Here is a 22,291-nt window from a genome sequence, read left to right as displayed (position 1 = left end):
TTGATTACGTTCAATGCCTAAGTGGCGTTCTTTTTCTATTAGCATGGAATGATTCATAGATCTAAATTTACAAAAAAGCTTCTGAGATTTACAGGCGAAGTATATAAGTTATCTTCAAAACAATACACAGTTTTATATACACGATAAACAAGACATTTTGGGGAACTATCTATAGTGCTCTTGACAAAATTGGTCAAACATTTTTTTCTTAATAACAAATTTAAAAATATTGATATTGTCTACCCTTTGGTTTATAAAATGTTCAGACATACCAAAAGTAACTAATATATTTTTAACAAAAAATGATCCATGGAGAAATCAGTTTATGATTACAGTCCTAGAATTAACTCGCAAAATTTCAATTGAAATGTTTGAATAATTTCCAAATGTTGGAAATTCCAGATTTCAAAAATAATACTGTATACCCTTTGGTTCAGACACAATGTTCAGACATACTTAAAGTCACTGTATTTTTAACAAAACTGATCCATGGAGAAATAAGTTTATTATTATTATGAAGCGACAAACAAGTTAAGAACAAAATTTTGTCTTTTTTTTATTTAGAACCTTTGCCAAACAGAAAGGAGTCCTGATTTAACTTGCAATATAACAGGATTTATGCCCAACATTCCATAAACCATACTATTAGGAGCTTATTATTTAAATCCTAGAATTAACTTGCAAAATTTCAATTGAAATGTTTGAATAATATCCAAATTTTCGAAACCCCAGATTTCACTTCCATACAAGAGAACAGGGGCAATCATCGAGTCAAACAAATGTAACTGTAATGATATGGGTAGACCAAGTTTTCGAGATTTCTAAATTACAGAGATATTGGCTCTCCTAACCTGTTTAACAAGCCTTACTTTGGTTGGACTAGGGCACTTGTGGCCTAGTTCATAGCCATAACCACGCTAACTGCATTTTCAAGCCGCATCTGGGGGTTCACTGACGTAATGTATTCATACGCTGTATTTTGATTGGATTGCCGTTAGCGAATTTGAATAATCAAAGAAGTACCAGAACAGATTACAATGAAAACATCCATTAAAATTGTTCTCCTAACAATTCAAGCTAAATGTATGTTCTTTTAATGAAGCACAAGAAATTCATACGTAGCGAGTGAGTTCATCGGGTTAACTACACGGGTTAATTACATGAATGTTCTTGCATACGGTCAGATTATATGCAATGTAAGAATATGAACATATTGGAAAAGTACGCATCGAAATTTTTCCGTTCAATGCTCTGTATTGATAGACTGGTACCCTCTCTCTTTTATCCGAAAAGAAACCAGTATTGATCAGTTAACCGCGGTGCCCGTCGCGCATTCGAAATGACTTGTGAATTCATACGTAAAGCGAATAAAGCGTGCGGTCTAAGTAGAAAACAACTTTATATTTTTGAGGAAAAGTAAATCAGGGTACCAGTCTACTTATTGACCTCAAAATCTACTCTGATCAGAGCGGCCGAATGATTCAGACACTTCAGGATGCTGATGATGTGAATTTCATAGGGTTTTATTGAGGAAATTTATCAATAAAGCCGCCATTGAATGATTACCACTATCAAACGGATTTATTTTCATCTTACCGTGGGTAGCATTTTTAATTTGACACTTAAATTTTCAAGCAATACAAGTTCGTTTGAAAAAAAATCATGTGATTTCAATTTTGCAAAATGGAGATGAAAAAATATCAAATATGCACATACTTATTTATGAAGTTTCATTCTAAATGAAGCCAAATGTATGAATATGTGCACAGCATCTGTGAATAAGATGATTGCTTACCTATGTGCATAGAAACGTCTTGGAGCCACTCTCAGTGTAAAAACATGACATTGTGATAAACCATCGCCATAGATAAAACAATTTTGCATACTCAATTTTTATTTCCTCTCTTATAATGCACCAGTCAATTGTTACCACGCCTCCCTCGGGGATATACCAGGGAAAAGGTCTGTGATTTTACCTTTCAGGTGTCCTCGTAGCTAAAGAACTTCAGCGAACACATTATATATTACCTTTTTGAACTTGTTGTAAACATCCAAAAAATAAAAAAAATATCAACATTAAAGTTATGGAAGCCAGAACTAGTGTCCTCGCAATGTGGAGATATAATTGAATTTGTATTAATTAATCAGTTGACTTGTGGCGTTTAGGGAACAAAATTAAAATCAAAATATTCAATAAAGTTCCCTTATCACCCAATGTTGTGGAATAGTAAAGTAATGAAGATTTAACCTCACAACAGTCTTTCTCAAATGCTGTCCAGGCTTTTTTATGCTTAAGAGTAACTAACCTCGCGATGTCAGACCAGAAATCATCTTGGCATGAGATTAGATCACTATAATGGACCATTATGCACAAGTCAATTGTAACCACGGCTCCCACATCCCGGGGTATACCGGGGATAGCCGACGAAATGGGCCATGTTTTTACCTTTCAGGTGGCCCCGCAGTGCCAAGTCTTCCCGGAAAATACAGTGTGGATGGGGCTTAACGTAATGTCCCCTGGGTGCGGGGCATTTGGTGGGGACTTTACCATCAGATTATCTCCGCAGGGGGGGGGGATTTTAGCTGGGGTTGGCTGGACCGAAAGTAAAAGTCCCCGCTATTCCGGGACCGGGGGGCGGCGGGGGCATGGTTACAATTGACTGATGCATTAACTTGTGTATTCAGATAAAGTTCAGAATATATACTTATTTATATAAGTTATACTTTGCAATCTAAATCAAAGATTTGAAAAGGTATCCTTTATCAATAAATGCAAGTATACATAAATGACTGTGCAAATCTTTATGTATCATCCAAATATGAGTACCTTGCAGGGTGAATGTTATTTGTAAAAATTATAATAAGTGAGCTTTCAAGATTACCTTTCCAATCGCATGTTTGAAACCTGGATAATTAAAACAAATCTTGGTTGTAGACCATTACTATTAAATATTTGATAAGTCACAGACATTATATGTTACAGTTTAAAGGGGCTGTACTCAGTTAATGATGAAATAGCCAAAATTTATAATTTATTTACAATAACGATATCAAAGAGTAAAATATTTTATTAAAAAAGTGTCCTTAGATTCGTTACAGGAAAAAAACCTTTTTTGGTGCCAATCTGGTGTACAGTCCCTTTCATAAACAACAAGTGAAGCCAATGCTGTATTAATTTGAGACAAACAAAAAGAAGACAGCACAAAGTTAAAGAAGTGTGACCAATGTGAGAATACCATACATAATTTATAAATTTTCATGCGATTCAGACAATTTTAATGCTAGAAATCACAAAAAAAAATCCCTTGAATTATTCCTGTCATAGTTTAAAGCTACACTCTCACAGATTTATCGTTTTTACAACTTTTTTTTGTCTTGGAAAGAACAATTTTTTTGCGAAAACATCTTCAAACCAATGATATCAGATTGCTGACAAACAATCAGCTCGTAGTTTGTCATATTTCCGTTCGAAAATTAATGTTTTATGGCTTAAACCTTACTAACAGTTTAAGAATAATGCTTAAAACATCATTTTTTTAACTTTAATATCAAAATCTGCCATCTAAATTTTGGTCAGTCTTATATAACTGGTTTCCATGGAATTTCGCAAAAATTGGCTCGTTCCAAGACAAAAAATTAAAAAGTTGTCAAAATGAGAGTGCAGCTTTAAACTCATAATAAAATTTCAATACACTATATTTGACATAATTTTAAACAGATGAAAAAATGTTATTTTTAAAAAGCACAATATATCCTTTATGTGACCTTACATTATAATGAATTTATTCAGATCATAATTAAGTGACTTTTCTTGCACTTAAATGTGAACAAGAAAGCATGGGATTGAACACTAAATGAAACAAGAATGTAATTAAATGAATCACAAAATATCATCAAAATTATACACACAAATGTTCTTTGATATACAAAAAAAAATGAAACTTTTTAGACTTTCAAAAATTTAACATTTACTAAATACGGTTATATAAAATGATGAAAACATTTGTAGGATTTGATATCCTACTAGATGTAACTCGGCTTCGTTCATTTTTCTAAACTTTCTCTCAGTGATGAGGAATAAATTTTATTCACTGCAGTTGTTTTCTTAGTTTATGAAAATAAGAACAATTGACACAATTCATTAACTACTGTTGATCAGTGCAGATTGTGGGAGGTCATGGTTGATTTCAATGAACCACCAATAAACCCTGCCAAAATTGGATACTGATTGGTCAGTCAGGTGCCTTTGGTAGGCATGATTAGCATGAATGTTCATTTTAACCATCATTTATGAATGTTTACACAATCATTGAATATTGAAATAACAAGTGAAATGCTAGTTTGAGAGATGAAAGCCATGAAATATGTGAAGTATTAAAAAGAGACCATCTTTTCAGATTGTGTAAAAAATGAGAAAATTGTTAAGTAAAATTATTTATTGTTTATCAGGAAAATGTTGAAATCGTTTAGGCCTATAGTGATCATACTTGATTGCTATGTTATTTGCACTTATTGCAATATGTTTAATTCATTACAATATTTATGTAAAACATTAATTATTATGTTGACTTAAGTTTGTGGTATAGGTGATGTGAGAATGATCTCGTAAGTCTTTAAAACCCCTTTTGGTATTGTGAGTTTTTTGCTCCAGTCTTGTTCAGTTTAGCTTTTGAAGATTTTCAAGTAACTGCAAAACAAGTGCAGCTGTCTAGAAAGACTATGTCAAACCCTGACCAGATATAATTTCTTGTCTTTTCAAATTACCAACTTGGCAATGGTTTTATCATAACATAGGATATTGGTTTTAAAGAACATGTTAGTGTTTTTGTATGTGGAATGAAATATCATAAGTGGCACTAAATTGAACATTATCTATAGTTCTCATTGATATTACACATAACCCCAAGTACATGTTGATCTAAGATTTAAGGCTTGAATGGAGTCAGGGCAAGAAAAATGCATGTTAATACATTGTACTTTCCAACCAAGAACTGTTTGTTTATTCAAGTAAATGAAACAATCCCCACACCAAGGAACTGCAGTATTGCATAACCAGCTTAATTGACATTATGAGTTGGAGTTCAAATTGCTGCAATTAAAGGCACATCTAGTTTTCAGAATTATTCAAACTATGATTTAGCAACCTTAATATAGTTATATAAACTACTTTTGCAAAATGAAAGCTGTTTTAGATTTACAAGGACGGATGAAAAGTATTTGCCAAATGTACTGCAACACCTGATACCTGTTGCCTAGGAATCCAACAAATTCTTGGCACTCCAAATGTTACAGTACTATTCAATTTGGAGTGCCTGAAAAGAAAGCTTCTTGATTCTACATTCAACATCTTCTTTCTGTATGACATATTGGACCAGGAGAATCATGAACCTACAACCTTTTGCATCTATTGAGATAGGGAGCTATCAAGACAGTGACAGAGGACAATACAAGAATGGCCAACTGCTGCATTTATTGAGTTATCTAATGCATACAAATAAAGACGGAGAAAATAATTTTTAATTTTTCCAAACTTCCTTAAGCATCTTGTACATGTATGTAGTTGTCTTTTACAATGATTGTTCAAAGTTACAATGGCCCTGTGGGTTAAAGATGCTCTGTCCACGGGGTAACAGGTTTTGTACATAATAGGGTTATAAGTACTGCGTTTTGATCCAGGGGATTGTATTCGACTCAAGTAGATTTTTGCATTCGGATTTCATAAGGCACAAGCCGAGTAAAATCAAAATCTACAAAAAACTACCAGAATCAAATATGACATTCCGCCATATTGTGATCAAAGCGCAGTACTAATAACCCTTTTATAATATACATTACTGATTAGATCACTTAGAAGCCACATCTTTGCATAATAAATATCATTTTAAGGATGCACTCATTGATTTAATGACGTCAATTTAATATTGCGCAACATACTTGTTATAACTTGACGTCACAAGAGTGGTATATGGCCGTATTGCACTGGAGCGGAATATGGGTTAAAGTATTTTGTGATATGTATTGCATGTGGATTGATGATGGGTATAAAATAAAGAATAAAATTATGTTTAGTATTCCATTCTCACTAGCAGTGTGATGAACTGCTGACACCATGTTATGAAATTTGATTGTCTAAGTATTTAAAAGACATTTCAATATTTCATACTTTTAAAACGATACTCATCTCATCTTAGTCTACTCAACTTGCTTTGCTATGTACAAAAGTCTGCAGCAGTAATATGAATAGCATTAGACAGAAGGCAGTGCCTAATATTTATCAACATCACTAAGTTATCATCGTAACATGTTATATGAATTGAATACCAAGCACAAATTAAGAGGGACAAAATAATTCTTCACTTTTTAAATAAAAACTACTTCTTAATAGCATTGTGTATGCAGTATAACATAGGTGTACAATGTAGATGTCTTTTACAAAGATTGTTCAAAGTATGGCCCTATGGTTTAAAGCTCCCCTGAAAAAGAGGTGACAGGTTTTCTATATAGTATATAATTACATCATTGAAAATCTTCTCTGAAACTGCAAATAACAGTCCTTTGATATAAAAGGATTTGATCAAATTAAAGAAGTATGTGTGCCAACCACGTAAATTAATTTGTACAAGACTGATTTAACGACTTTGAGAAATTCAAAAGAACTATGACTTTATCTGATTTAACGCTTTAGCCCCCCACCCCCACCCCCACCCCCTTCACTCTTAACACACTTAACTAGATTTTTTCAAATTTCCTTTGCAGCTTGCAAGCAGTTTTAGTCTTAAGTTTAAGCTAGCCCATTAAACAGTGACCCCTTGTGATGTGAGCCGATATTTTTCAATGCTTAGAAAATGGTTGTCAACATTCCCCTGAATGAAGCCCTAGTCCATCAGTGCTTTCAGCACTTTGATTTTAGCAAAGTAACCATTATAATCAAATTTTCGCTTTTAAGAGTAGTTCATATTGGAGCAGAGCTAAAACCCGGTACTCGGTATCGATATTGGGAGAAGCCGTTATCACTGTTTTTGATACCGGAATATGTTTTCCATTAAAATTGATGCAGATATGTGTGTTTGAATCGGTAAATCTTGAGTACAGTCAATTTTAATTTAATGATAATTTTGGTGGTAAAATGTTGAGTTGATAGAGTTAGTTCATTTTAATTACACACTATGTTTTCTCCTAAGTGAAATAATATTTTGTATCTTTAAAGCACCAATAAAATATTGCATCAACAACTGCAGAGTTTAATTCCTTTTGTGGTGATATTCAGAAAACACTTCAAATAATAAATTTTTTATAACATTTTATTTTTATTTAAAGTGCAATAAATATTTGTTCTGTGATATACAAATTTATTGCGAATCTCCAGACCTATTTAAAATTTAAAAAAACAACAACAAAAAACGTGGTTATTAATTTGAAATTTCAAAACTTTTAATGTTTTTGTTTATGTTCAATAAATGCAGAAAAAAAACAACTCGCGATTATTGATATCTATAAAGCATATAAAATCCGTTCCAAAATTAAAAGGACTCGTCCACTCTTTATAGGGGCGTACATTGAACAATCAATTGCTTGTGAAAGGGGACAGAGTTAGATAGAATAATACTTTTAAACACCACTTTGCCTTTTGTTGTTTGGTATTTGTTAAGAAAAGGTAGGACAAATAACTTTAAACTTTGTCACATCCGCTTTTATTTATTTAAACGGATCTGATAGTTCATCATATGCTTGAGTGTTATAAGTGCCCATTCGCGTATCTCCTCTCAAGATCCTGTCCGGCCGGAAGTGGCCGCCTAGACCTCCGCCATGCCGGCCGCTGTTCCTCTCCCGTCGGCATTCCGTCGTTAAAGTCGTACGGCAGCACGCCGGCGAGGCGCTTGGCTTCGTCGGAGCGCGCATTGTCTGGTATTGATGTAGGGCAAGGAATGCCGGGAGCTGTACGGTGGCCTTGCGACCGCACTCCCTGGAGAAAGAATAGCTCACTTTTTATTAAGATTATGGCACTGAAAGGGAGTGTTAACACAATCAAATTATGGTTTGCGGACCGTAGAAATTTCTTGGCACCAGCAATATTTGCCTCAGTCACATATGCAAAGGCGGCCGAAGGATCTGAAATATACACGACAAATAGCAATTATAAGGCCGTCGCAGCATTCCTACGGACACATAATGCATGAGTCACAAATGTAAGGGTAGCCACAGAGTGTTTTTTTTAATTTGTGGAGACAGAAAAACCTGCTGCTGCCGGACGGCCTTTGATGTGATGACGCACGGTCGTCCTTGCGAAAGCCGTAGATCTTTGACAAAACCAAGGCAGACGCAAGTTAAGGCTGCTCTCGGGCGCCCGTGGAAGTCCTGTGGACGTCGCAATTTTATAGGTCCGCAAAGGTCGATTACAATTCATAAGAGCCCAGGGCAGCCGCAAGGCAAACGCAAGGCCACTGTACGCCCGAGGTATGGTCGCCATGAAGCCGCTCTAAGCATTGTCTATTATGCATATATATTATATGGAAAATGTGAAACTCCGCGTTTTTATCCTACGGCGACCCGTACAGCCTTTAAATATAGGCATACGCCGTACAATTACTCTGCCGCCATCGTTGATCCTCTGCAGCCGCCGCGCGTATTTCGGGGGACTACGTTCGCAGAAGCCTAGCCGGAGAGCAAATGTGACTGAGGAATACGTTACAAGGCTGTAACGATAAAAAATATCATCCTTTGTAAACGCTGTAGCTAAGTTCATTCGAATCCCAATGATAAATGGAGGGCGGTTTTGTACCAAGAACCTGACGAAAAAGCACTGGAAACATGAATTATAAGCTGAATCATAGAATATTTTTTTTCTTACTTTTTAACATTGACATTAACATGCTATTTCTTCGCGGATTTTACGCGAATTATACTTTCAATACAGCGAAACTTTTTCGAAAAATGACCCAAATTGAAAACGTTCAATTTTGTTGAAAAACAAACAAACACGGACACCTCCAAGACCGAAATACGCAATTTAACTGTAGCACCGTCGGTGCTACAGATGTTCGCCGAGCAGTAAAACACTGTCGTTTAAATAAAGCCATTAGCAATACGACATATGACCCCTCACCTGGGACGACCAATGGGAAGTGCAGTATACTTTTTCATACGCTTCTCGTTTGATTGACAGGTCCCGCTCGTTCGCCCATATCGCTGGCGTCATGGACACAAACGTCACCCATCGCCACCGACCAGCGTTTTTCCGTCCCTGGAGATAGGCTATACGATTGTTTGAATTACATTTTAATAAAATAGGCAATGTATCTATTTCGAAAGACACCTGTTTTTGAATTAATGAACATGGCACAAAAGATGTGTGGAAGTTACTGTGTACTTTTACGCTATATTTGTTCTTTTTATAAAATAAATTTAAATCTTCGAAAAATTCGTTTAATCAATTGAACAAACACACAAACAAACACACACACAAACAAATAAACAAACAAGTAGATAAACAATATAAATGATACGCACACACACCACCAGCCCAATCAACATCAACACCACCACAATCACCATCATCACCAACACCACCAGCAACAAAAAAATAACGTTTTTTTTTTTTAAACTGCGATCATAGGTTGCTCTTAACATATCAACTAATAAATACTACGGATGATAAAATGTACAATGCTCTGCTGATGGGTATTGTAAGGGTAAATGTAATATCATTCCAAAATGGAAAGCTAAGTTATGCGTATTTATTCACCATACTTCGATAGGTCTGGCAGTCGCATGGACAAGCCGGGAGTCCCAGAGAGCCATGCCTCCTTTTGGCACCGGAACCCTTCGCGCGTGGCAGCCCCGCTCCTTAAAGTATGTGATGTCATCACGCCTAAGACGGTATTCGAAGTCGCATGAACGCGCGGCATCGGCAGTCTCAGGTTGCTCAACAAACAGCGACATAAGGTGTTTGTGTGAGCCATCCAACACCTGTCGAAGTTTAATCGTCTTTTCAAATGTATTATTCACAATGCGAGAAACGTAGACTGAAAGTAAAGTGATATTACACAAGGGTGTACACGTATTTTGAATCTGCAATTGGTTAAGTGAGGATTTTGAATCTGAGCGGCAAGATGGAGGCGAAACGGTAAAAAATAGGACTTTTGGAACCTGTTATTCCATAATCTTATATTTGAAATAAAAAGCCCGAGGTATTACGGAGATTGTAGAGCCGAATGCGCCTCATTATATTTTAAAAATAAAGAATTTATACTTCTTACCAGGAAAAAGTAGGTTCCAAAAGTCCTATTTTAAAACGTTTTGCCGCCATCTTGCAGCTCATACTTTTAAGTATATGTAGAACTATTGCATACAGTTAATAAGGTATTTTTATTCTCAAAACAAAACTTATCAAAATTATATACAATTGGCTGCTGTACGTTAGCTGAGAGCGCCGCAAAGTTATTTTGATATAAGTCGTTGCTAAGGAGCTCTCGGACAAAGCGCTTTGTGAAAGTGTGTGGTACTCCCATATTAAGCTATTCAAATCCGCAGCTTCACCCACCAGGAAATTCCAATCCTCTTCTTCCTGTTCCTCCAAATAAAGCGCCCCCTGGTATGCGTGGACGCCCACTCGTCCCGGAGTGACGTCAACGTGTAACCAGTAATTATCAGGATCCTGGAAACGCTCATTACTCTCTTCCGGTGGACGCCCGATCGCGATAGTGTCGATGCTTGTCAGAAGTTTTTCTGTCTTCCAGAGTTGCGCAAACACTGGCTTTGTCTGTTACGTAGAGGGAAAAGGTTAATTCGGCAGTTTTTCTACAACTTACCGGGCTTAACGCATCCGTCATCAACACCTTCCTATGCAAGTTAAAAAACGTTTGATAAGAATCGTGCAGGCTTTCAACCTGGCGGAATGTAGAAATAGGCTTTTGACTGACTGAGTCTTGAAAAAATAAAGATCATTTATTGGAAAAAACAACCTACCAATTAAGTTTTCCGTCAAAAAGTTGTTGCGCTGAAAAGATTTGTCCTATCGAGAATTCGACAAATCTACTGACCTATTTACCATCCAAAATTCCATTCTTTCTAAGACCGGGGTAAACTAAGTTTGATTCAAGTGGGTAATTCATCAATTTGAATTAAAAAAGGGAATTAATTGATTCCTACCGCCAGCCTTAATTTCCACGTTGTATCAAGGTTTTCCACATTGTATGTCCATATCAACGAATTACATGTCACCGGGAATCCATTGGTCTCGAAGCTCCCAAGCCACTTCCGGTACTCCGAGATAGCCTGATCACAGTCATCGGGACTCACGACGTTCTCTACAACCGTGTAACCTTTCTCATCCAAATCAGAAAAGTGCTTGTCGGTTATCATTTTATTACTGGTTTGAATTGAAGTTCCCTTGATTTATACTTATCTCAGTATGTATATTGAATCACATCTGATAATAAATTACTTCAAATGGAAGTTAAAAAAAATCCATCTTATGCACGTTGGGGGCCCAATATAAGAAGCTTTTGTTCAACAATAGATTTTTGATATCGAAACTATATTTAAATGTTTGTAAATGTATTCCTATTTTCGCTTTTAATCCTACTTTTGCTTTTTAAAAGTAGTTCATATTGGAGCGGTGCTAAAACCCGGTACCCGGTATCAATAGTGCGAAAAGACGGTATCTCCTTTTTTGATACCGGATTATTTTGATACTGGATTTTCCTTTAAAATTGGTACAGGGTTATATAACATTTTCTTCAAAACTCCCGAAATCTATAGACCCGGTATCAATGTCAACAATGATCTACTATGACTTAAGATATGTTGAAAAACAGAGAAATGAGTTTGAATATGTAAATCTTGAGTACAGTAGATTTTAATTTAATGATAATTTTAAAATGTGATTATTATTAAAGCGATAGTGTTAATAGAGTTAATTCATTTTTATGACTTTCTATGTTTTTCCTTTATGAGATAGAGTATTCTTATTATTAAAACACCAATAAAATTGCAGAGTTCCATTCCTTTTGTTGTGATATTCAGAACAAGGAACAATATTTTAAAAAGTAGGTATACAGGTCTGTTTCTTGGTATGCTTAATCCTTCATTATTTCATTGGTGCATTAATATAAAGATGTAAGCATAAGGTGATTTCAAATTTTATTGCTGTATTTTTATTCGATGCCTTAGTTCACTTAGTTTTACTTCGAGTTTTACAAAGATGGCGGTGTTGAGTGGCTGCTCCACTTTGTTTAACGCTTAGATATTGGAGTCGGAATGGAAAATAAACAATTTTAAGACACAAAGACATACAAGAAAATGAATGACAATGCGGATGGCTAAATATATAACCAAATTTAATAAAAAAAAAATATTTTAAAAGCATTTTATTTGTATTTAAAGTGCAATAAATATGTTTTCTTTGATATCAAAAATTTATTCCGAGGCTCCATTCCTATTTAAAATTTAAAAAAAAAACGTGTTCATTATTTTGAGATTTTCGATTTTTAATACTTTTGGTTTTTAAGTTCAATAAATGTAGAAAAAACACTCGCAACTTATTGATATCTATAACGCATATATAATCCGTTTCAAAATTAAATGGACTCGTAGACTCTTTATAGGGGCGTACATTGAACAAATTGATGGCGCGTGTAAGGGGACAAGTTTAGATGGAGTGATATAAACGCCACTTTGCCTGTTCTTGTTTGGCATTTGTTAAGAAAAAGTAGGACAAATAACCATTCAACAATGTTGTCATGATGCATCCGCATACTGAGTCCCTTTATGATTGCAATAGTGGTGAAATGTTTTCATGTCTATACCCAAGTATACCTTAACGCTATAAATCTGTTTAAATTTTGTCACATCCGCTTTTATTTATTTATACGGATCTGTTAGTTCATCATATGTTTGAGTGTTATAAGTGCCCATTCGCGTATCTCCTCTCAAGATCCTGTCCGACCGGAAGTGGCCGCCTAGACCTCCGCCATACCGGCCGCTGGTCCTCTCCCGTCGGCATTCCATCGTTAAAGTCGTACGGCAGCACGCCGGCGAGGTGCTTGGCTTCGTCGAAGCGCGCGACGTCCGGAATGGCTGTAGGGCAATGAATGCCGGGAACGATAGAGCAACCTCGCGACCGCACTCCCTGAAGAAAGAATAGCCCTGTCCTCTCTTAACCTTATTGACATTTTTAACCGGAAGTGTAGATTAAATTTAACGCGCACAACTTCACCTCGATATTTGCTTATCACGTGACTTTCTAAATGCTAAGAATACTATATCGCTTTATATACTAATAATTTTCTGAATTGACGTAACGAGAATTTTTTTATAAAAAAATCATAAAATTATCCGTTTTAATTAAGACGTAATTCGTTTAATATTTTTTAAACAAAATAAGCATAATTACACTGCTATTTTCAAAAAAAATATTATTGAAAGCTAAACTGTATTAATTAAAGAAAAGGGAGGTAAAAAGACATTGACACGACCATGCTTATTGCATAATTGGGTTACTTAAAGTTTCTACATTAAATAATTCATACTGTAATGTGTCATTGATTATCATTGATTTTTCAAGTCTATCCATTTATTATAAATAAGATTATTTTAAATATGCAAAAGATCCTCCGATCCTTTGACTGAGCATTGATGAATCGGGTCCTACGGTTCGTAAACCAAGCTATAGTAGCCTACGAGTTTGGAAACATGTTATAAAATACCCATTATATATGTCCAATGGTTTGTAATAACGGTATAAGATATACGTTTTTTTGTATCTCGATGTTGCCCTTTTCCTTAATCAGTTTATACAATTGTTTGTTCGTAAAGGTTGTTTTTTATCATACATATTGTATAGTTGTTTTTTACAATAATTTTGTTGGCTGGTCAAATTTGATCACGTGACTCTCCATGGTACAACATTGAAACCTATTCCAAACTGACAACGCGTTTGTAAACGACGTTAACAACATGACATGTGACCTCTTACCTGTGACGACCAATGCGAAGTGCAGTAAGCGTTATCATAAGCCTCTCGTTTGAATAGACTGGATGAAGGTTCAGATGGTCGATAATAGACGACAAAGGGTTCATGGGTACATTTGTCATCGTCCAATATGCTGATTGGATCTCATTCAGTGCTTTTGTGCCGTATTCTAACTCGTTTTACATGGACTTCAAAGTCTTCTGTTTGTGATTCTGTATGAGCTACAAAGTCCTTCATTGTCATCTTTCGTTCCATTATCCTCATAACCATTTTCCTCTTTCCATTTTCTTCAACTGCAATGGGTTTTCACTCCCTCAGAACTATTTCGTTATTTTCCACTGTATCATTTATATCTTTAAGAAAGCTTTCCTCAAGCATTTTGCTGCATTCACTGATACATTAACTTTCTAATTTCTGCTCGATTTCAATGTGAGAGACATGTTCTGGTGTTGAGTACACAAACATGTCGATCTGCTAATAAAGGAAGCTAGCAATATGTTCTTTGGTTGAATTCGACAGAATGAGGCCAGCGACAATTTGGTCATTGAGTTTTCCGCCAGAAACTAGTGTCTGACATTGCCTGTTGTCGGCAATACTAGAAAAAAGAAAACTTTAAAGCTTTAAAACAAATTTTCAAAGGGGAGTAACTGCCGTGTCGTTACGTTAAAAGGTAACATGTCGCCAGCTACGCGTTTTTCACAACAAGGGGACAAGCTGTTCAACATGTTGAACAACTTGATTTTGTGCTACTATGTGAAATGGTGGTAACGAATTACACAAAAACAAACTTTTTTACAATGTTTTTATTTTGTATCAAAACAATTCATCCTTTTACTTGGACAAGAAAATATGTACAATTAGTTGACCTATTATTTAAATAATTAAGTCTTCTATATGTACTTCAAAACCGGCATTACATACAGAATGCCTCGTTTCAACGAATCGCCAATACCCGCCCTATTCCCCTAGATTCCATCGTAGGAATTTTTTAGTTCATAATTTGTTTGAATGTTATAAGTGCCCGTTCGCGTTTCGCGTTTCAAGATCCTGTCCGTTTGGAAGCGTCCGCTTTGACTTCCGCCATGTCGGCCGCCGATCCTCTGCCGTCGGCGCTCCGTCGTTAAAGTCGTACGGCAGCACGCCGGCGAGACGCCTTGCTTCATCGGAGAGCGCGATGTCAGGGACGGCTGTCGGACTAAGAATGCCGGGACTGATGGAGCAAAAATTATATGCTGGCAAATATACAACCCAACTGTACCCCCTGCTAATAAGTAAACATCTGGGGTTGGAGTGGGGGTAGCTTATTTATACTCGCACTCGGGACCTGCCGTTTCAGCGTTAGCCAAGTAAATATCTGTAATGCACTGTTGTTTAAATCAGCCCATTAATAATATGACATGCGACCTCTTACCTGTGACGACCAATGCGAAGTGCAGTAAGCGTTGTCATAAGCCTCTCGTTTGATTGACAGGTCCCGCTCGTTCGCCCATATCGCTGGCGTCATGGAGACAAACGTCACCCATCGCCATCGACCAGAGTTTTTCCGTCCCTGTAGATGGCCACAGGTTTATAAATGAAATGAATGAATGAATGAATGAATGAATGAATGAATGAATGAATGAATGAATGAATGAATGAATGAATGAATGGATGAATGGATGGATGGATGGATGGATGGATGGATGGATGGATGGATGGATGGATGGATGGATGGATGTATCGATCAATCAATCAATCCATCCATCGATCAATCAACCAATCGGTCAATCAATCAATCAAATAATCAACCAATAGATCAATAAATCAATATATAACTCAATTAAACAATCAATGCTGCGCTCATGTAAATGTGTTTTGGTTATATAAGAGTATATTTCATTCCAGAATGGAAAGCTACGTGAACAGCAACTATGGACCGTACCTTGAGAGGCCTGGCACTTGCATGGACAAGCCGGGAGTGCCAGAGAACCATCCCTCCTTTCTGCACTGGAACCCTTCGCTCGTGGCAGCCGCGGTCTTTAAAGTATATGATATCATCAGGCTCTAGACGGTATTCGTAATCGCCTGAACGAGCAACATCTGCTTTCTCGGGGTGGTCCTCAAACAGCGACATAATGTGTTTATGTGAACTTTAAAACACCTGTAAAAGATCGTCATTTCATATTAATTCTTCGCATTGTCAGTGGTGTAGCAAGGAACTGGAGCGATATTACTATTTACCCGCAACTCTAATCCTCTGAGGGCTTACGTGCTTGTTAAACGTTGCAACGTCAACTATATTTTACCATCTTGCTAATTATTTTATCATAAATTCCATCTCCTCCCACATCTCCTTCCCCTCTCTTTTCCATCCTAATATCCCCAATCGGTCTCCTTATCAAACTCATCTGCTGCTCTTTCTCCACCTTCTATCTCCTTTATTTACTATATCCCAATCTCATTCTCCTCCTTCATCTTCCATGTCTCCTTCTCCCACCCCTTTTCTTTTACTTCCTCCAACCCTCTTTTTCTCTGCTCAAACAATTTCTCTTTCCTGTCCTACCCCCCCCCCCCCTCTCCTCTCTAATCAATCTTGTTCACCTTCCCTACACATATCTTGTCTCCTGTTCCTATCCCATCTCTTTCTCCTACCCTCTTTTTCTCCTCCTTCTCTGTTGACTCATAACCCTTTATTTCTCTTTACTCAACCCTTCTATTTGTCCTCTTTCTCCTCTCCTACCACTCGATTTCTCCTCCTAATTCCCGTTCCTTTTCTCTTTCTCATACACAGTCTCTTTGGCCTCTGCTACGTGCTCCTTTTCTACTCCATTTCTTTCTTCGCATCTTAACCCCTTCATTTATCCTCTACCACTCTCTTACTCCTCGCCCCCCCCCTCTTTCTCGCCGTTCTTACCGTCTCTTTCTCTTCCTATCTCTCATTTTCTCTACATATTCCTATGTTCCTCCTTACATATCCTGTCTTTCTCTTCTCATATCCACTCTAGATTTCCCTCTCATACATAAATTTTCCGCACCGGCCCTATTTCCATCTTCTTTACTTTACCTCAACACCTCCTATCCCTAACTTCTCCCTCCTGTCTTTCACTTTCTTCATTACCCTCCTCCCTTCCTTCTCCGCAACTCTCTCTCCCTCCCCCCCCCCTCTCTCTCTCTCTCTCTCTCCTTGTTCTTTCCCTTCGAAACAATCCTTACGTCCTCTCTTTTCTGTTTGTATCCTCCTCTATCAAGATCATATACTCCTACCCAGGAATTTCCCAGCCCCTCCTCACCTATTGTCTTTCTTAATTCAAATTTCCATATTTTTCAATTTTGAAGCTGCGGATATTTTTGCAGCCTGTTAGGCGAGAAAGTTAGATTATAATTATCTTCCATGACCGTTCGTGTAGTAGATTAATCCCAAACAGAGCGTAGGCTGTTTTTTTTGGAAAGGAGGTTTACCGACTTTCCGCTGAACACCCTGCCCGAGGGTTTGGATAAACCTGCATGTAACTTACACGAGCCGCCATGGTATTTGATTTCTCTCTCACCCATGTTAAACAAATAATGTAAAAATGTACTCATTCGCTGGAACTCTTCTGATCCTAGTGAAAATAATTCGCGTATAGATATGTGATGATTTGTGGTTGTCAACTTGTCATATATATGCGCGCAGTGATTCAAAATATGAAAACAGTCAAGTCGTTCTTTGAATAGTTCTGAGGAAAGTGCAGCATTATTTCTTAGATGGAAGGTGGCAATCCTTTAAGGGGGCCATTTGAAGCGAAAAAATGATTAATTTGGAATTTTAATATGGCCACAATGCGAGGTATTCTTAGTGCATCAAACGACGGTCTTCACAAGGGGGGAGGGGTATTGTGAGATGACAATAAATAAAAAAAAGTTCCATACGGGTAAAGCTTTTTCCTGCGATAGGATTGGCCCAACCTTACACAAGTGGCTATGGTATGCTTTTTCTCCCAGATAAGTTAAACGAAATATGGTAAAAACGTATTTTTGCGGTGGAATTCTGTTTTGAGTAGTTCCAAAAGGTACGTTGTATATTTTCCCATGGGAAAGATAAGGATTTCCAGCATGGCAAAATATATATGGATCTACTTTTAGGGGGCTGTAGAATTTGTTATCTCTTTTTTATATACAATTAGATGTACATGTAGTGCATTCAGTTTATGTGATTTTTCCATTTTTAAATCGAACTGGGCTTAACCTTTCAAAATGAGTTTTATTTTTGTTGCTTTATTTTGCAATTTTCATTTAACATAAAAACTACCTTTATCATCAAATGTAGATTACGAGAATCGTATCTCAAAAAATGTATTGTATTTGCTGCGTTTAAGTTAACTCAAGCAACTCGCCGCAGCCCTCACTAACCAGAAAAATCCAATCCTCTTCTTTCTGCTCCTCCAAATACAGAGCCCCCTGGTATGCGTGAACACCCACTCGGCCCGGAGTGACGTCAATGTGTAGCCAGTAGTCATCAGGCTCTTGGAAACGCTCGCTACTTCTCTTCCGGAGGACGGCCGATCGCGATCGAGTCGATGCTTGTCAGAAGTTTATCTGTCTTCCAAATTTGCGCAAACACTGTCTGTGTCTGATTGGTTTGAAAAAATGAAATACATATTGGCAATATGGTCAGATCAAGTGTTCTCCCTCTTATCACATGAAACACATCAGTGATAAAACCGTCATATGCGAGTAAAAATCTCCGAATGAGAAAGGTTCGAGTGCGAGTATAAAGAAGCTTACACATCACCAAAAATCGTTTAATAAGAATCTCATAGGCTATCGACCTGGCGGGATGTACTATAATACCTCGCTTAATGTTGACTAGAAGCGACTGGTTATCAAATATATTCCATACGGTATTTCTTTATTTAAACGAGATATGTTGTAAAATGTTATATGTTTGGGCGCCGTTTTGTCATAAACATTTCATGGATTACATAAAGGTCTTTTACGAAGAAATATTTTGAAAAATGAACATGATTTCGGAATTTACCTAACTGACCCCTTAAATTAAAACTGGACAACCTACCATTTTTTTTCTAATAAAAAAACGTTTGCTGTAGCCTTGATATTTCAACTAACGACTAAATGGAAGTGTCATTATGCTTAACACTGCTGACCTTAACCTCTGATGTACTGACCCCTGTAGGAATATTCTGTTCAGAGATAACATACCTTGGAATGTTCACAGTCTTGGGTAAAATCGTTATTACTTTTTATTGTGCAGACAAGACTTGTCCTACCGACCATCCGACAATTCGACAAACCAACTGACCGATTTACCATCCAAACGTCACTTCTTTATAAGGCATACTTAGTTTAATATGAGTGCTTAAATACTAACTTCAAAACAAGCAATGTATTCCTACCGCCAGCCTCAATTTCAACGTCGTATCAAGATGTCCTACATTGTAGTTCCATAACAACGATTTATAAGTCACTGGAAATCCATTAGGCCCGAAATTCCCTAGCCACTTCCGGTATTCCGAGATCGCCTGATCACAGTCATCGGGACCCACGACGTTCTCAACAACCGTGTAACCTTTTTCGTCCAAGTCAGAAAAGTGCTTGTCTGTTATCATTTTAAAATTGGTTTGAATTGAAGTCACGTTGATTTAACCTTTCATGAAATTGAGTAAATGTATCTGTACTCCCAGTATGCATAAACACTTCTGATAACGAAGTGCATTGAAGGTGCTCAATATAGGTTAATTTTAATAGTTATGCGTTATTATCGTTATGCGTTAAACTCTTATGCCTTGAGTGAAAAAAAAAATGTTTTTAAATAAGCAACATACCATTTAGGTACGAATAAAAAATATAAGCCTTTATAAATGTTTTTGTAATTAATAAATCATTTGCATTTTCTTTTTGTTTTGATTAGTGTTTCTTTTTAATGCATCAACCTATATTGTTGCCATTCCCAGCATGAACGGCATTCGTGACATTCCCGACGTGCACAACTTTCGAGTCATCAAAGAAGTTCGCAACATCCGTCTTCTTCGCGACATTTACAACATTCACAACTTTCACGACGGTCACGACATTCGCAGCTCGGCCTGTATTGATTAAAGGGTTAACATGTTAAATGTCAAGGTCAACAACGTAATAATAAAGAAATCGCCCAATATTCCGAAAACAGTTTGACATAGAATCACACCATACCACCATTCGGTTACCTATGGAACAACCTCTATGAAACGTAGTAAAAATTGGTTATTTTATAAGACATTTTGATGGAGGCTGTGTGACATTTGGTAGTGTGCGTACCGAATGACTGACTTTTCGGTAACAAAGGGGCGGAAAGAAAAAAAGTTGTCAAAACGTTCAATCTGTGCAACTTAAAAATCAATAAATTCACTATATTACAAACATAAATTTTGAGTGATACACCTTTAACTACTAACTAAATAATACATTTATTGAAAATATTAAGTAATAATTAGATGGCATGAAGTAAATTCTTAATGAATAATAATAGGTAGAGTAAACGTAGCGAACGGGCTCTTATTATTCATAAATAAAATACTTCAGGTCATCGAACTGACTTAGAATTCAAACTAATTGGCTGATACATTGGCAACGCAAAATCTGACGCAGGATATGTGTATCGGATAAGTGGTAGTAGGAGGACCTTAAAACTCTCGCGAAAGGTGAAATTCTTAATGATTAATGATTGCCTATCTGCAATTTCATTGGCTTAAAATGTAGGTTGTATTCTAATTGCTGATAACAAGATTGTAAACGCGTATTCAATAGCTGAAAATGCACAAACAATAAATGACTGGTCGGTCCTAAAATATTAACAGTGATCAACTATCGTCACGTAAGGTAGAAATACCATATTTTCTGCTCCTTTCTTTGAAATTAAACATGGTATCCTTCATAAGAACCATTGTTTTAGATATTTATTCATCCTTTACGGACAATTGTATCATGGATGATCTTATTTGGGAGTAAGAGTGCATCTTTAAAATTGGGCTCGTCTTAAACATTCCCAAAATTGCTACAGTTTTTTCACAATTCGTTTCCTACTAAATTACAATTCATGAGCACCACAACCTATTTATTGGCACCACAGCGTTCAGAAAATCGAGAACCAAGTATAACAAATAGAGTTCTAAAATTTGTAACGAGGCAACCTTTTGTCAATAATAAAGCCACATTCATTAAAGAAATTGCTTAAAACTAAGGTACGAAAACAATTCTCACGAAAATCCAGATTTTTACGTTGTCAACACTAACCTCTAGCAAGTTATGCATGTTCTAGATGATCAGATTTTAAATTGTATTCAGAACTTTTACATTTAGAAGAATTCATAGCCAATCCTATGTGGAACTACATTCTCCATTTTTAAATTTACTCGTATAAACCTCTAACAGTGAAAAATAATAAACCATACTCACTGTTTACATCCATATTCCACTCATTGGCACTATAACGGAAGACGCGTTGGAGAATTTTCAACACATAACAAAATGTTATGGCTCCAATGATTGCCCGCCGAGTATCAAATATCATCTTTGTCACAGGAGAATACCCCGGATCTTTTTAGAAAGGTATACTAGTACCTGTTTCTAAAAGGGGCAATGTAGACAAGCCAAATAATTATAGAGGAATAACTCTCATTAATATTCTTTAGAAAATTTATTCTCAAAAATTACTTACTAACGATGTGGAGCAGTATTAATAACAGAATTATTAAAAATCAATTTGGATTTCAAATAGGAAATTCTACGAATGATTGTTATACATTTTACATTTAATTATTACAAAAACACTTTCGTTAAAGATGAAATTGTATTGTTGTTTCATTGACTATGTGGCGGGATCTCATCTATTCTATAAGTGAATAACTGAAAAAATAAGCGCCCGTTTCGTAAAGGGTATCGAGGCGATGTATAGTACCGTCAAGGCATGTGTACGATACAAAACAAACCTATCTCCCTTCTTTACATCAAATATCGGCGTAAAACAGGGAGACCCCAATTCAAGTTTGATGTTATTATTCTTCGTTAACGATATATTATCAAATATTAATCACAATTTAGAAGGAATTTGCACCATAAACGATATTAAATCATATCTGCTTTTATTTGCCGATGACGCTGATATTTTTGCATAAACTCCTCAGGCCTTACAATCAATCCTCGATGATTTACAAGTTTACTGTGGTTTATGGGATCTCAAAGTTTACACATCAAAAACTAAAATTATGATATTCGAAAGAGGCAGAAAATCTAACTTTACCTTTAACATGAATAATACGAATCTAGAAATAGTTGAATCATTTAAATATTTGGGTATAACCTTGT

At 36.3% G+C, this 22,291-nt stretch overlaps 1 protein-coding gene and 1 pseudogene across 1 annotated transcript; both read right to left on the bottom strand.

Annotated features, from left to right (window-relative positions):
• Positions 1 to 6,730: 6,730 nt before the first annotated feature.
• LOC128203064 (uncharacterized) lies at positions 6,731 to 11,572 on the bottom strand. Its single transcript, XM_052904319.1, has 5 exons — positions 11,149 to 11,572; positions 10,541 to 10,759; positions 9,748 to 9,966; positions 9,104 to 9,241; positions 6,731 to 7,963 (listed from the first exon to the last, which is right to left on the bottom strand). Exons 1-5 carry the CDS (start codon positions 11,359 to 11,361, stop codon positions 7,736 to 7,738), a joined length of 1,017 nt encoding a protein of 338 aa, XP_052760279.1. The 5' UTR covers positions 11,362 to 11,572; the 3' UTR covers positions 6,731 to 7,735.
• Positions 11,573 to 12,901: 1,329 nt separating this feature from the next.
• LOC128245601 (uncharacterized) lies at positions 12,902 to 19,557 on the bottom strand (annotated as a pseudogene).
• Between the last annotated feature and the right edge of the window lie 2,734 nt (positions 19,558 to 22,291).

This window comes from Mya arenaria, chromosome 9 (genome assembly GCF_026914265.1).
Source record: "Mya arenaria isolate MELC-2E11 chromosome 9, ASM2691426v1".
Lineage (NCBI taxonomy): Eukaryota > Metazoa > Mollusca > Bivalvia > Myida > Myidae > Mya > Mya arenaria.
This window is presented reverse-complemented; position numbering and strand designations above follow the sequence as displayed.

Bases quoted from the DNA above. Each gene is read 5' to 3' on its own strand.
- LOC128203064 (XM_052904319.1), bottom strand. From the start codon at position 11,361: ATGATAACCGACAAGCACTTTTCTGATTTGGATGAGAAAGGTTACACG. The intron at 9,242-9,747 runs GTATGGTGAATA...GCCTATCTCCAG, and splicing joins CGACTGCCAGACCTATCGAA to GGACGGAAAAACGCTGGTCG. The intron at 7,964-9,103 runs GTGAGGGGTCAT...TTCTTTCTCCAG, and splicing joins CTTCCCATTGGTCGTCCCAG to GGAGTGCGGTCGCAAGGCCA.